At 38.6% G+C, this 16,864-nt stretch overlaps 1 protein-coding gene across 2 annotated transcripts in view; it reads left to right on the forward strand.

Moving 5' to 3' along the window:
* Window positions 1-16,344, forward strand: part of XRN2 (5'-3' exoribonuclease 2) — a 56,569-nt gene extending 40,225 nt beyond the window's left edge. The window contains exons 21-30 of one of the 2 annotated variants that reach the window (XM_063443724.1): window positions 5,324-5,407; window positions 5,943-6,040; window positions 6,746-6,825; window positions 7,296-7,352; window positions 7,819-7,887; window positions 7,981-8,115; window positions 9,371-9,489; window positions 13,294-13,372; window positions 15,174-15,279; window positions 15,705-16,344. In XM_063443724.1, coding sequence (XP_063299794.1) covers window positions 5,324-5,407; window positions 5,943-6,040; window positions 6,746-6,825; window positions 7,296-7,352; window positions 7,819-7,887; window positions 7,981-8,115; window positions 9,371-9,489; window positions 13,294-13,372; window positions 15,174-15,279; window positions 15,705-15,761 — 884 coding nt within the window. In that variant the 3' untranslated portion in view covers window positions 15,762-16,344. The remainder of the gene's footprint in view (window positions 1-5,323; window positions 5,408-5,942; window positions 6,041-6,745; window positions 6,826-7,295; window positions 7,353-7,818; window positions 7,888-7,980; window positions 8,116-9,370; window positions 9,490-13,293; window positions 13,373-15,173; window positions 15,280-15,704) is intronic. The other variant, XM_063443725.1, reaches the window with a different exon arrangement.
* The last annotated feature ends 520 nt before the right edge of the window (window positions 16,345-16,864 follow it).

Genomic DNA, 16,864 nt, shown 5'->3' on the forward strand with positions numbered 1-16,864 from the left:
CAGTGAATCCCTCAATCGTTCTCAGGGTTGATTTTATAAATCGGGCTTGTTTGGTGTTGGGTACATATAAGTTGAGCAGTGTGTAAGGCTTGGTCAGCACTGTTCCCTTAACACATACATATCTCCCTCCTTTATCTACCAGAGTGTCTTTAACCCCTTAAGGACCAAACTTCTGGAATAAAAGGGAATCATGACATGTCACACATGTCATGTGTCCTTAAGGGGTTAAGTTGGAATTGGAGAGATTTATGTAGCAGGATGGCAGTGCCCTTGGATTTCCTGTCTGGGTTGTTACTCGTGAAGCATTGTGTGTAGCGGTTATTTGTCAATTTTGGGGCGTGTCCTTCCCAGAAGTGTCTCTTGGATGAACACTCTGTGTGATTTAAGGCTATGGAAGTAGGTTAGGGCTTGGGATCTTTTTTTCGGGTATATTAAGGCCTTTAGCGTTTATGGATAGATTGATGGGTGCCATTCGGTAGGTCTGGGTAGTCGTCATTTTGCCGTTGTAACTAGTAGCGTTAGTTGTGTGTGAGGTGAGGGCAGATAGACTTCGGTGTCGTTGCTGGAGAGAGCGTCTTATGGGGGAGGGAGCAGGGGTGTTAAAGGCTTGTATTGGAGTCAGTGTGGGCGTGGAAATTGGGTTGGGTAAATCTGTTAGGTCCCCGCGCAGGGAGGGCCCAGTCTCCACCGAGTGGAGTGCGAGCCGCGTGAACCAGTGTTTGGTAAGGTAACTGGCGTCTGAGGGGGTCCGGTCTGGCGTCCGCTCCAGTCGGGAACCAGGGGCCGCCCCCTCGCTATAGTGACACCTCAACCAATGGGGTACCACGGCCAAGTGGCGGTTACATGTAGGTTAGAAAACAGTGTATGATTGGAGAACAATAACAATTACGTTAAGACAAACAGAAACAATTCAATACACAGCAATCAATCCCCTTTCCCCGTTTTGCTTATATTATCCTAAGCCGGTTTACAATGTGCGAACAGTGCAATCTATGTAACCATTAGAAAAAAAAAAAACAGGGAAGAAGATAGAGGGCGTATGACTATTGGTACGTGAGTAGTAAAGGGTAGTGGACAGGTCTCTCGTGTCTAGATCCCTCCCCTACCGACCCCCGTTGTCTCTGTATGTATAATTTGTCCAGTCTTGTTATTCAGGGCATTCCCCTTCATCTGTGTGCACCTGTGGGTCGGTTCCAACTTAGAATTCGGGTGTAGTGGGTTTGTCACACTTGTACCCTTCTATGTGTCGTCTGGTTATTATTTTACATTATCATTTTAGGGGGTCCCAGGTTGTCTTAAGGTGTGTCATAGTAAGAGTACCGGTTGCGTGTGTGTGTCGGGACAAAATATAGTGACAGAGCATGCTTAGGACATCATACTTAAATAAATAAAGTTCCTCCCCCTCCCACCATAGTGCAGGTTATATTACCACCCGGAGATTCGGGGCGAGGACCCTCGTTAGAGTTCATTGTCCTTTTGGGGGTCTGTATTCTCGTTGTTTGCACGGTCAGTGTGAGGTGCCTGCTGGTCTTATGGATTCTTGTCTGGATCTGATCCTTCGCTGTGCGTGTGCCAGATCAATCTGGGGAGGTGGTTTATAGAAGTCCAGCGGATCAGGCCAGCGCATGTTGATTGCTGTGAGTTGCAGAAGGTTAGAGATCTCTATGAAGTATCGATGTCCCTGTATCGGTCTAGGGCCTTCAGGTGTGAAGAGAAGTATGCCAGACGGGAAGATCCACCTGTATCGTATTTTCTGCGAGATCAAGACACGTGTAAGTGGTTTCAGCGCTCTCCTGTATCCTAGTGTGGCGGGACTGAGATCGGGGTATAGTTGAAGAGTATGTTGGTGAAATCTGATGTCTCCATTCTCGCGTGCCGCTTGCAAGATCTCCTCTTTCAGGGTATAGCTGGAGAGGCAGCAGATAGCATCTCTGGGTGGGCTCTCAGGTGGTCCCTTCGGTCGGAGAGCCCTGTGTGCACGTGTAAATTCGATGACTGATCCCTCCGCTCTCTTCAAGATGCTGTTAAATATCGTGGCTAGTACCTCACGGAGGTGTTCTTGGGAGTCTAATTGCTCTGGCAAGCTGCACAGGCGAAGGTTTTGGCGACGTCCCCTGTTGTCCAGATCTTCTAGGTGTAGAGCCATCTGTTGTAGCTGTGTGGTCTGGCAGTCTAATGTGGCTGTTGTGGCTGTTGTGGCTGCTTGAGCTGTCACCAGGTTGTCATGGTCAGCTTCCACCCTTGCCATGCGGTCAGTGAGGCCCTGTATGTCTGCTCTGATGGAGGATTGCAGAGCTGTGTTGGCAGACAGGAAATCTTCTTTTGTGGGCAGTGCTCTTATTAGGGCTCCCCAGTCAAGTGGAGGAGATGGAGGGATTCCCCCTCTGCTGGAGACTGGTGAGGTCGGTGTGGAGGGGTCCGACATGTTGCAGGCCTCATATGCCACGTGGGAGGTCAGTGCTGTCGGTGTTGTCAGGTACTGCTGCATGGAGGCAGTTATTTGAGCCTGACGTGACCCTGATTGCCTGGGGGTGCTTGCCGCTCTGGAGTTCTTCCCCATGGTCGGCTTCAGCTGCTTTTAGAGGTGCTGGGGATGGTGAGGGATTGAGGAGCTCCGGTTTAAGCCTCCATTGCTGTCGGCAGTTCCGACTAAATGTTTTAACCAAGCATATGATAACAATCCAGCAAATATTCTACAAATGGGTAGTTCCTCTATACTGTGATAAGACAGAAAATATTACATAGACTTTGGTGTTCCTTGGGTGGAAGGGGCTACTTAGTCATTTTCCTGTCCTCCTTTGTAATTTCAAACAACCTCAATGAGCTCTGTTATTGTCATAGCTGAAGGGGGTGGGGGAGTTAGTACATAACTGACTTGGGCAAGATGTTCCATGAGAAAGGGACATAATTAGAAAGGTTAAGGATTAAGAGAAGTGGACAAAAGCTAGAGAATTGTATTGGGGCATTGTTGGCAACTGGTGCCAGACAGACTGGATGCGCCTTTCTCGATGCGTTTTTATATGATCCCCATCCTTTCTGATATCCCTTCATGTTTGGTTGTATTGTTAAAATAATAGTACCCTGCACCACCAGTCAGTGCCTCTGAATAGTATCTTGCCCTCCAAATGAAATGATTAAGAAAGTACTGTTTTGGATGACTGCAAGCACTTATTAAGGAAAGCAAACACAGCCATGTATGTGAAGCAAGATGGGATGGCTGTGCTCAGGGGGACCATATGTCCTTTCTAACCAAAGAATTGTGTGGTAAATTTATATTGCACAGCTTTGTTAAACTCAGGACTTATTACTCAATGCTGGGAGACTTTGACCCCAAAGTAGGCCTATTTTGCATGGATTAACATGGCCCTTAAATTTGGTGTGCTAGTTAGGAGAGCAGCAGCAACAAATAATTAGATTTTTTGCAATGGTTCCTTCTCTAAGACGAAAAACAAGCTTTTAAACTTGAAATACTTAAAACGCTCATCAATGCCTCCTAGTAATTTAGGTAGTTAGGCCACTGTTATATTGCTGTTTGTCTTTGTGACGGACCGCCTGCCAGTCCAACTGGGTGCCTCCGTAGAACTATGCTCCTAGTGCTCGCCAAGGACCATCAGAACCACACTCAACACCATAACCACCACGAACCGCCGCAGCTATGTTGGGGTTTCGCCGTCCACCCACCCTGGAACCAGAACTGGGCTCCAGCTTCCAGTGGGTGAACGTCTCCTAAATCCAGAGAGCAGGAACAGGACCAGCTCTATATAGTGATTATAGCAATCCCCAGAGTGTGGTTCTCCAATCCCCCAAACATGAGCCAAGACTTCATGAAGGGTAGAAAAGGTCTGTTTAATGCAAGCCAGCACTCACAATTTATAAAATTCCTCAGGCCAGAGGCACACCCCCTGGACCTGATGGAACACAGGCACACAAAGGACACAAACTAATCAGAACAATACAACAATGTCCGACACTCCCACATACAGCACACAAGCCCTCCACTCTGCCTGTTATACAATTAACGAAGACAATGGACTAACTCAATTTAACTCCAAGCAGAAAAAAAACATAAATTTTTACAAACCCCAAAAAGTACCTCCCCAAAATACAACATATCCAAAAATCACCCAGATCGGTTCAGGAATTTCCTGGCTGTCTTATTTTTGCCCCACTGTGCACATGGTCCCATGCCCAAAACAGTTCAATACACTCGATGGCAAAACACTGCTGGACAATTTAAGATGGCCACCGCCACATGTTTGAATCTGTTACAGTTAAATGTCCAAGGTGCAGACTGCCTTTAAAATCCAATATGCCCAAATAATGTTTTTAAAGGGCAATATATCCCAGGGGCCATAGTCACAGGGCAGCAGGCTGGCAAGCAGGCCTCTCCAAATCCCAGTGACGAAGGTGCTTTCGTCACAGTCTTAAACTGAAGATCAAGTGATCTTTCAATTCTTCAGGTTTAATATTTTCCGACTTTATTGTACCAAAATATAAAAAAAAACAGAACTTGAAGAACACTGTAAAACCTCTATATATTGCCCTGGCAAATGTAGCAAATTGACATTTTATTTGAACTTCTATTTTTACAAGAATATGTTTTACATAACTGTCCAACAAATTAATACAAAGGATTAATAAATGAATGCAAATAACATCTTGAAATTTACTGAAGTTAATGTAATTTGAGAATTGTTGCCTCACAATCTTTCTTCATCTATGATCAAGCATGCATTTTATTTTTTTTGTGATGGATAACGCCAATGAGAATTAGAAACCTCTAAATGAGCTTTGGAGAACATTCTTGCGTGAAGGTTTTGTGTTCATACATGTTAATGATTTATATTGTGATGTGTATTTGCCACAGAAAGTAATGACAACCAAAAACTTACAAAATGAAGCCCTGTGCTCAAACTCCCACTACTCCTGGGCAGCTGCAATGACTATAGTACACATCAGTCCCAATACATACAATAAAAACCAAAGTAAAGTTACTTGCGCACTATCCCAATCTCTATGCACATTTAAAGAACTGGAATTTTTTTTTTTTATATCACTCCAATGGCCGTTCAAGTGTAAACTCACCTGCCACGTCAAGGCAAAATCCTATTTACAGCTTCCTTAAATTTGTCAGTATGCAGGGATCTAGGCCTTATTTTTGTACACTGCCTAGTAGAACTCTTCAGTGACTTCATCTGTGTAACCGGAAACATTACAAAAAAAGTAACCAAACATTGGAACACTGTTCTGCTTTGCAATGCTGCATTATCAGACTGCTTACAGCTCCTTCTGTGTTTAATTGATTGATTCCTCTCCCCTCCAGGTGTTGCTCTGTTGCCATTTGTTGATGAGCGCCGTCTAAGAGCTGCTTTGGAAGAGGTTTACCCTGACCTCACTCCTGATGAAAGTAAAATTATGATATTCGTCTGTGTTGTCTGTGTAATCACTAAGGTTTTTAGCATTAGCGTACTTATCGTTCATGCTCTGCTGGGCTGCAAATGAACAAGATATAATGGATGGGCTGCTATTGATTGCCTTTAAACAAATCTGTAACCTTTTGCTCGATAGATGATTTAATTGCAGTAAATTGAATGATCCTTGATGCAAAAATGGAGCCTTGGAAACTACAAAGTAAAATAGAACAACCTTGCGTTAAAACTTGTTAATTAAAGTCTCATTTACGGCTTTCTTGTGTGACTTAAATATGATCTGTTTTCACAGGAAAGCCTTGTTAAGAGTATCTGTTAAAGCTATAACACCAAACAATTAGAAATGGTAGGAATTTTAGCCGTATAATTAAGTTCATAAATTGGTTTATGAAGGCAGAAAGCATACACCAGAATGAATTAGGATGGATTTGGATTAAACGTTAATGAACTTGATGGCAGCTAAGAAATAATTTTGTGCTAAGCGTTTTTTTTGTTCCCTTATCGTCTTGGTAGAAAGAAGAAATAGCCTTGGAGGTGATCATTTATTTGTTGGGAAACATCACCCATTAAATGATTTCATTCATGAACTTTACAAGTCAAGCGCTAAAGAGGTATGTTGTCAATCTGTTCTTACTGGCTTTTATGTCTGCGATATTGCAGTAATGCAAATTTTGAACCAGGCATGACCCATTGATATAAGGGAAATGGCTGGTTTATGTGATTTTTCAAAATACTTTTCTAATCCTACTTCTTTTTGTAGCCTCATAACGGAACACATTACTGATGGCCTATTTTTTTTTTGTTGCAAGTTTTCTCTCAAGTTATGTGACTGCTGAGAGAGGGTAAATATTAAAGGGTGAATATTACACTCCCTTACTACAGAGGTATTCTGAAATCACATTCACCTGACCTGCGCCATGAAGCCCTAGGTGGACTCCTTGACCAAGGGATTGTCCATAATTCAGTTCTTTGCATCTTTCTCATAATGTTTCAAAGTATTCTAAGGCTAGAAAGATAAATCTGCTGAGCATCTTGGTCCATACAAACTCTAAGCACATGATTGCAGTTAGTTATATCATGCTCTATATTAATGGATTGGTCCCCCACATTGTAGTGTGCATGTTTTTCTATTTTATAGTATGTGTTTTGTTTAAGCAGAGAAAATATCTATTTTATTTTTCTTTCATAAACCTCCTATGCAGTTGTAAATGTCTTTCTTGTTGTTGAAAGAAGGCGGTGGGTGGTGTGGTGATGCCCCTTTCTTCTTCATCTATGGGTTCTCATGTTTATTTGTTTTTTTTTTAAATACGTTTTAGCCAACGGAAATTCCACCTGAGTTGTGCCATGGTATTCAGGGTCATCTTGAAACTGACGAAGGAGCAATTCTTCCACACGAGTAAGAATAACTTTTTTTTAATTTTATTTTTTGAAATGCTAAGTTTAATGTGACTCTACATTTGGCATATGCTTTAAAATAACTGGCTTGTGTAATATCAATATGGTTTGTGTTCTTCTCCAGTATTGAACGAAAAGTACTTAGTGATTAGTAAGTAGAGCTTACATTTTAGAAAGCGATGCAAAAGTATTGGCATGTCTGTGCTATAAATTTGTCACAGCATGTCCTGCGTTATACAACTAGCACTTGTTGCAAGTGAAATTTGTCCTGAAATATCTTGCTATGAAATGATTGTGCTGTTCTGTTCAGAGTAAAGGTTCTCATTGACGTTAGCATTAAACCTTTATTATTGTTTGCCCACCTTGCTTAGTAATGGAAAGAGCAATCCCCATATGTTAGACTGTATCATTTTTAACCCTTAACTTGCTTACTGTGCCCCATTTTTACTTCTGCAATGTTCCTTCTACTAGGGTTGTGGAATCTCCAGTTCCACTGTTACGTGATCTTTCTGAGAATTTCTCTATAAGGTAAGTGCTGTATTGTGTTAATTATTTAGCTTATTTTAGCGTTTAATATTTTCTAACTTTTGAATCAATAATTATAGAATCTTAACATTTTATTTGTGTTGATCCATGGAGTAAAAAAAAAACCACAGAAATTCCTATTGTGTTCAGCAATGTTTAAATACCGTAACCATATGAGTGTTGGGGCTGCCATGATCTCTAGGGATGTAGGAGTCCATTATGCACATCCATGAACCGTTCCCTGGCTCATGCAGTTTGAGTACTGTGACATGATTAAATGGGCATCGATAGAGAGACACACAAGTGTACTTACACAAAGACTGAGTTTATGGGTTGCTAAGGAACAGCACAGCGTTGGGTATAAAACTAATAAGATGTTAACCCATCTAGAATGTGGTTATACTGTCCGAGTTGTAATCTCTTTAACCTTCTGTTGACTTTTTATTTATTTTTCATGTTTTCTCGATAGCATCAAGTTTAAAGACCCCCAGTTTGAAAATGATTATGTCTTCAAGGCAGTGGTTTTACCAGGTGCAAAGTAAGTGTATGCGAGAGACTCTTATCATAATGTGTTGTGCAGGTCAAATAAAGAGAATGAGGCTAAAGACCAAATTTTATTTTTTTAACCCAGAAAGCCGGCGATAACGTTAAAACCCGGAGACTTTGAGAGGACAAATAACAATGGAAGACCATGGAGGCCACAGATTGGCTTTAACCAAAATAGAAAGCAAATGCATTTGGATCAATCATCCTTCAGGACTTTAGGGTAAGTGACACACATCCTATATATACACAGTGTGTGAACCTTTTTTATAAAGGGAATATCACTTCTGTGGAATAAATCACTGAAAATCACCCATAGCTTGTGCTATCCTCTTTATTTCAGGTTTTGTTTTTTTAAATTGAATATTTAACAAATTACACTACAATCCAGCTCAGTCAAGGCACGGCTATGGGCACACAAAGTAAATGAGCAGTAAAAAAATAGAAACAATGTTACATTGGTGTCGATTTCTACATTTAACTTTATTTTCCAATCTCACAAATGCATATTGTTAAATTGGGGTTAAGTGGACATAATATTAAATATTCTGGGAAGTGATGGCTAAAATGTAGCTTTTGTTTGTACTTTTCTTCAAATACTTTGAAATCCTTTCAATTAGAGCAGAGGTTTTTATTTGCACTTTAGATGTTCATGTGAATTAAAGGAACACTGTTGTGTACGAAAAAAAACATGGATTCCTGACACTAGTGGTTAAATGACTATTTAGATCTTGAGTCCCCTGTCTGTACTGTAAATGTCTTATTTTTGTATTTTATTTGCCTTTCTTCCGGCGCCACTCCGGTCTCACTGTTGAGCTCATCAAACACGATGTCTGCCAATCCAATGCTTTCCCATAGGGTATAAGCTGCTGTGCATACGTGGTAACACGCAGTGCTTGGCCAATCAGCATCTCCTCATAAAGCTGCATTACATAAAGGCAACGTTATGTAGAGCGTTCAACATGGAGACGCTAAACGCTAGCACTGACCCAGGAAGCACCTCTAGAGGAAGTCTGAGTGACTGCCTCTAGACGGTACTTCTCAGTAATTTTAAATACTGAATGGTAACAATGGACTTGTGCATTCTGAGGTATGCTTTTGTTTTAATAGTTCCATAATATTAAAAGAACTATCTAAGCACCATAACTACTACAGAGTGTTGTAGTTGCTACGGTGTCATGATTCCTCCCTAAAGGTAAAATGTAAACGGTTTTGAATGGTTTGACTCCTACTAGAGTGCCTGCAGTTCAGTCACTCTTCCATTATAGGTAAAGTTGGATGTGCCTATTTCCTCGTTTGATTTAGAACGTTTATCCCTTTTTGGAGAGATTTCTTTTGCTGAGAATGTCTTAGATCATTTAATTGCACATGAACATTTGCTGTAAATTTGGCAACAATGGTGCATATATCAATTTAGAATTAAATTAGTTGGTAATGGGTAATCTAACACTATATATGTATTTTTTTTTTTTTATCAGGCATGTCTTGCCACAAAGCAGAGGACAACGGGGAGGACATTATAGCAACATCCCTCCACCTGGTGCTTATAATCCTGTGAATGCCTACAGAATGCCTTCTAGACAGTCCCAGATGCAAAGTAAGTTGTTAGTCTGTGTTGGATATTGTTTCTGCAGTTTTGAGCAGCTTTCTTAGGTTGACCTAAATCGATTATTATATACACACTTAAAGGGACATTGATAGGTACCCAGACCACTTCCTTAATTCAGAGAATCCACAGTTTACATTGCAGGTTTAAGACTGCCTCTAGTGACGATCTACCAGATATTTCCAGTTTTATCACAAAATTAGATTCTGTGAAACGACGCTGAAAGTCCTCATTAGTACGTCCAGCGTCTTGAAAAACATAGGATAGCATTGATTCAATGCTTTCCGATAAGGAAGGCCTAATTCGCACACGCTTCACATTCGGTTCCGTCCATTGCCGAACTGAGCCAGTGACGTGGGACCTCTGTGCTATAAAGTGTTTTTTTTTTGTTTTTTTTGTTTGTTTGTTTTTTTTGCTTTTATCACTGGAGGGGAACAATAAGCCTAGGGCAGATGGACACTATTGTTAAGAATACAGTTTTGAGATGTTCCCGTTGTTTAACATCACAAGCAATAGTCCCCTATATTTTTAACTTCAGCCTCAAGAAACATCATTTTCTTGCATGCTGCCATTTTGTTGGTAATGGCACAGATCTGTAATATGGAAAACTACTGAGCGTTTCTCTTAGGGGGGAAAAGAGCTGTTACGTCGCCTTGGCCAGGGAAAAGTCGTACAACATTATTTGTCTAATTACTTGTTAAATGGAGAAACCAACTCTGAGTTGGTGGATTACAACACTTAAGCAGTGGTTTGGACAAGACTAGCCTAGAACACACACTTCAAGCAGGGACTTGTCTCATCAGAAACGGCTGGATTGGACTAAATAGTTTTGCTGATTAGACGGTTTTTGTGTCAGTTTCATGTGAATGCATTGTGAACAGAGTATTGCACTCATTTTGTTTTTGACTTGTTTAAAGTGGACAATTCTGTTTGAGCTCCTACTGTTGAGGAATCGGGTATCCTGTATCATTGCTCTACAGTGACATGTTTGAAGTCACACGTTGATGCAATACTATTAAACATAATTTTCTGTTATCCTGAGAAGGATGCTTACCAACTAGTATGCATTGTCTAACTTCTGAAATGTCAAGTTCTAGTCATTAACAAAATACGAAACTGTTCAGCAGTGCCTGTCTCTCTATCTTAAGGTAAGTAGCCAATACAAATGAAAGGATTTTGAGTTGAGGTGTTGGAGAGTTTATTGGGGGGGAGAGATAAGGGCTATAGACTCTAAAACGAGGAGGGAATGTAGTCCAGGAGTGAAGAGCAATGACTCTGCCTAGGCAAGGAATAGAACAGCATTTATTTATATTTTTTTTCTTCAGCTGAAATAAAACACAGTCCTTTAACCAGAGTTTGGTTTGTCATATGAGTAAACGGTCTCTTGCTTTGTTTGTTCCTTGCATGTGAAATGCAGCAAGTGGCAAACTGTTTCAGCAGAGAAAGTGTTAAGAAGTGGTATTTGTCTGAGCCATAGTGTGCATTATGCATTGACCTCCTATGGAGTTGCAGTGCTTTGAGCTCTTAGGCTAGCATATTTCTTTGTACAAAGCCATAATAATGGAAATTGCATTGCTCTGGCAGCTATCCAGAATGACAACTAGATTGGAGAATAGCTGAGCCTTGAAGGAAAGACACCTAAAAATGGATTTTGTATATTTGCCAGAGCACTGTCTAGTACACGCACACGGTAACATTACAGTGGAGAAGGGCAGTGCGGTCAATCAAACGACCACCTCTTTCAAGTGCCTGTTGTGGGTGTTTCTTTCTGCTTTTCCTTGATTTGACATTGATGTACCAATTTTCCGCTGATGAATAATTGGCTATATGCTGATAACTTGAAGGAGTCAAGTACAGTCTGCCGGCACTCTCTGTGAATGGCATATTTGGTTTATGCAAACCAGAGTGCCTGATTTATGACTTTCTCTCATTGCATTCTGTAAACTTGTCAGTTAGCTGAATCTGAAAGTGATTTTGATTAGTGCAATCAGTAAACACGAGGTCTTATCTTTGATTGCCTAGCTGATTAGATAAATAGTCACTTAAGTAGCTGTTGGAGCATTTAGTTTATAGTTTAATGCTTTTTCTGCCTATAAAATCTGAGTCTCTTCCCATCCCCAGTATGCACACTTTTTTTTATTTATTTTTTTTATATATTTCTTGAGTACCATTTAGTGTCATGCAAATCTAAAGATCTAGCATGAGATTGAAATGCATAACTGTAATGTGTTTTGAGCTTTATTGCAGTATTGATTGTCTGCGTCAGTTTAGATGTACACGCGTGCATGATTACATAGGCTGACGTGTATGTATAGTAATTTGGATATTACATGTACTTTCATGACTTGAAACACAAAATTGAATTCGGAGCAATTTGCCTCTTTTTTGCAAGGTTAGACTAGTGAGAAAATGTGTTTTCATAGTGTGTACTTGCCATTTCTTAATGGGATTTTGAATCTTGCACATGTTTGTTTTGATGCTCATCTCTTTTCTACTCCTGGAAACAGCTGGCCAAAATTTCCAAATATTTATAGTTTTTAAAAATCTTAATTTGTCTTGTTGCTGACACTTTTTCTCTACTATTGTGTGTTTAAATACTATATATCACTTTGTAGATGCTTTCACAGTGAGTGACATTTAAAAAGCGTAGTACATGAAGGTTTACTGATGTGTGGGGCTGAGTACCTTTTTTTTTTTTTTTTTTTTTTTAGTGCAACACCAAAGCACACCTGTCCCAGCCCACGATAAGTGGGAGTTGCACTCAAAGGCAGCTGATGCTACAATTAATTTGTTTGCTGCAATTTCTTATATGCCAGCAGAGGTTCTGGAGAAATGAGGACGTTGAATTAAATCTCCCAGGTTCCCTCCCTGAATATTACTAAAGGGTTGAATGGAGGCTTCAATATTAGTCACCAGACATTTATGTCTCCGTACCACCCAAATATTATTAATGAAGCACTTTTCAATTGTTAATGCCAATGCACTAAATAGGATCTAATCGAACCAAATGGTATCTGTGAAAGACTGTGTGTCTACCACTCTCCCAGAATGCTTTGTGAAATATGCAAATAATCAGATTTCCAGTCCTACACTAGCTAAGCCATGAATTGTGCTTTGGCTGAAGTTGGTTCAGGCACTGTCCTTCCATGGATAAATAATGGATCTTGTTATATTGTACGTGGGCTTTAATAAAACCCCGTTTCTGATTTTCTTTCTTTGCATGTCTTTACATATTTTACTGAGGATTCTTTGTTTGTATTCTATGCATGCAATTGGAACACGTTCTAATAGGAATCTAAAGATGTGCAAAATATGTAGTTGGAGTGTTGTGTGCGAGGTATCTATTGATTGGAACCTTTCCTGCTGTGAGCTGACCAGTCTTGTTTAGAAGAAAAGCATCCATCTAATTGCTGCCTTTGTTATTGCTGCCCTTGCTAATGTAGCATTGTGGGAAACAAAGGAATGAGCAAGTGTGTGGTCCTTCAGTGCACACTTTCACTGCTCCACCATGATCTGCTCCTGAAACAGATATTCACATTTCCTTTTTGCAACGTAAACCTTGTTTTCTGTCGCACATCAAACTTGGAAAATGGTAGCATGTGCAAAGTCTGCTGCCTCACAGCAGGTTTCAGTCGTTTTTTTATTCTTTAAATGTTTGAATCAAGATCGCCATAAAACCGTTCCTCTGCTAAATTTTAACCTGGTCCTGTAACTTTTAATATTGGTAATGTTGCACCTATATGCTAGATTAATACCAATATTTTATGTACATTATTGTTTGTTTTTTTTTAAAAGATTTTTTAACTCCTGTAGATTCAAGGCCTCAAAATTCATGGGGAAACCGCCCGCCTCTCTTTAACCATCCGCCACAAAGGTATGATGTTTAATATTTTTATTTTACTTAACATAATTTTGTGTTGATATTGACACCCATTCTTGTGTGTGGGAATTGTTTGCATTTTTACTTTATTTTTTTTATTTTTTTTTTTATTCCTCAATCCCCCACACCTATTCTTTTACACTCCAGTGATTTGAAAATATCTCGCCATCTGAAAGGGTATTCAGAGTTCGGCTTAGGCGTAATAGTCCTACATTATGTACAATATATTGAACACGTGTATGGTGCAAATATCAAATTGTTGCATTGAACAATGCCATTCTGTTTCTCTTCGTTTCACTTTAATAATGCATTTGTGCATTTTTCTTCTATGCTACAGAGTTTTTAACAATGTCATTGCCGGAGGGAGTAAGTGATCAATTTATGAGCTATAAACAGTGTGCTCCTCTGTTACTCAAAGGGTTAATGAGCCATAACTAATGGTCTTCCACTTTATCAGCTCCTTGCTAGGGCTGCCATGTTAGCACAGACCTGCCATTGATTCTTGCTACAAACCTCTTGAGGTCCTAATCAGCTTCTTTGGTACAACTTTTTCAAGCATGACAAGCCTATTGTAGCGCAGTGTCAGTGTAGGTCAGTAGTTATTAGTTGTCACTGAAAACAGTTTCTTTAACTACTTAAGACTGATCTGAATTAAAAGCAGAAGGGACTTGGGTGAAGATTATGGAATCTGCAGACCAATAAGTAGCAAGCAATAGAAAGAATGTGACTTGGTTTGATGATGAGAGATGTTGCACATATGGTCTCTGACAAAACACAGAAGTTTGTAAAGTCGTCTTGCTGCACTAAAGCTACACCCAATAATCTCTGAATTATGTCTTTTTTGCTTTTTTTTCCATTCTGTGCTCCAATATTGTAGAAATATAGCATGAAGTATCCAATATAAAAATTTTAAAAAATAAAAAAAGTGTAAAAATAAATTCTAGAGTGTCCATTATTTAACTGCCATTATGTGTTCCTTACGGTCACATTTTTTTGAGAGTACTTGTCTGTTTTCTCTAAAATACATAGTAAACACGTTAGAAAGCATCACACACCTGTATTTTTATGAAGCAGCATAAAGCATAGTCGTTTGTCCATGTTTCATACAATCTCTGAATTGGTTTGATACATTGAAGCAATTAAAACATTTGTTGCTGCTAGTAATATGGGGTACCAATTTAGGTCATAATAGATTTGTGTTCTCGTATAAACTGTATACCAAATGTCAGTCTATGCCAATTAGTGCTGATGTTGCTAGGTCACCACGGTCAATTGAAAACCACATCAATAGAACTTGAAAAGGTTTCTTCCAGATCAGACCTTCTGACATATTGCACAGAATAATGGATGGGAAAAAAACAGACAAGGGCCCCTACCCTAGATTCAAAATTCTTTGCTGTAAGAATTCATTTGCAATCTGCAATTAACTAAGAAGAAAGGCTAGTCTAAAGGGCCCGGACTTTCTGATAATAAAGCATTCTCCCAAGTTGCTTATGTTTACCCTTTGGATAATGTATTTTGTCTTTGCAACCTTGTGTTTGCTTCTTTGCACTCTTCAAACCTATATTTTTTGTTCAGTGGAAACTGAAACTTTTGGACTACAGACTTATTTATTTTTTAAAAAAAATTCCCTTCACTCTTCTGATACCATTCTGATACCATATTCCAAACAAATGCTGATAAACCAGAATTTTAAAAAATTTTTTAAAAAATAAATCTTTTTTTAATATAGGGAATACAAGATTTGCATGAGGAGATCTTATTTATCCTAATTCTTGTTCTTATGCTCTTACAGAAGTTATGGACTAATGCAGAACCCAAATCCTCCATTCCCGAATCCGCAAGTTGGACACGGAGGTCCAAGTAACTATTATCAGAGACACGGAGACAGGAATAGACAGGTAAATAACAAGCCAGGTATTTTTTTATTTTTTTTGTGACTATTTTTGCCTATGTAGCGGTCTGCTTAGTTTTTAATTTCGTTGTATTAATCTTTACTATTGAGTGTGTGAGAATAATTAGTCATTAGCTGACAACATCCAAATAAAATGTTATTACCGTGATGCAGTTAAATAAGAATTCCACTAGAGTGTTGGGTGAAATTTCTCCACCCACAAATGTAATTGTATTGACTCACTAGAATAAGTCTTGTTTTACAAATCCCATATTCTTTCAGGCCAATGTTTGGAAGATACTTAAACGTTTTTGTTCAGCCGTCCACTTTTTCTTATGATGGCATTGTTACATTTCAGCCTGAGTCAATAAAGTGATTTGTTTTGTGCACACTTAATCCAGTAAACAAACGCTTTTATTTTTTGTTTTTCAGGGGTACAACCAAGGAAGGAATTTTCCACCGCAGTCTGGAAGATACAATTGGAAATAAATGTTTTGTTTTTTAACTGAGACTTGTTTTTTCCCGTATTATTTTTTTTTTTTCTTTTTTTTAAACAAAACAATTATGTGACAACATTTTTAAAATATAAGAACATTTTCTGTGTTTTTTGTTTTTTAGAAAAGAAAAATCTGATCCATGTAAAATGTGTGCTTTTTGTGATTGTACTTTCTTAGTGCTTGGGTCTCATTGTAAAGTTGTATTCTTTATTTTATTTTTTTTAAAACTGAAAATTGCATAAAGCTGTTGGCACTAGACATACATCCTCTTTAAAATGTACTTTGAATTGGAGATTGTGATTGGTTTAAATTGTGTTCTCCAACTTCTTATGTAGAGTTTTTTTTTTTTTTTTTTTTAACAGCAGATCAATACACACATACTTATATACTGTGCATATTTTTATATCTCAGTGATATGTGAAACTTTACTCTGGACTTATTTTTTAGAAATAAATTGTATAGTCACAAGGAAGCAAATCCTGCATATGTGATTTTAAAAAGCAAACAAATGTAAAAGGTTCCTGTTTTTTGTTTTTTAATGTGATTATTAAAATGTCTCTAGTTTAGGAATCCTATCTTTCTGGTTTTGTTTTTTTTGTTTTTATATACAATATAGGGACTATATGTAAATATATAAAAAAAGGTTTTGGTTTTGTTTAATCAAACAAACCTTTTGAGGCGAGTCTGCAACGAATTTACCTTAAACGGCTTTGTAAACTAAGTTGGCCATTTAAAAAAACAAAAAACTTTGAGATAAAATATCTAACATATAGTTAAATAGAACACATACAAATTAATATTTAGTTTGGTTTCTCAATTTGCTTTTCACAATTCATCCTCCACAACCTTGTAATTATACGCTTTCTCAAAAAGTGTTTGTATATGTTTTAATTTTAGATCTCATTGTTGGGGTAAAACTTTGCTATTGCCCACTTGACAAGTCTTTTCAAAATTGTCCATTCGAGGAAGACATTTTTTCTATCCATCAGAAATCATTGCTTCTACAGTGTTAATCCATTTCACAAGGTTAAATACATATCAAACATTCATAAAACAAAGAATATTATAGTATAGCATCCATTAGCATTGATGCTT

Source organism: Pelobates fuscus, chromosome 2 (genome assembly GCF_036172605.1).
Source record: "Pelobates fuscus isolate aPelFus1 chromosome 2, aPelFus1.pri, whole genome shotgun sequence".
NCBI lineage: Eukaryota > Metazoa > Chordata > Amphibia > Anura > Pelobatidae > Pelobates > Pelobates fuscus.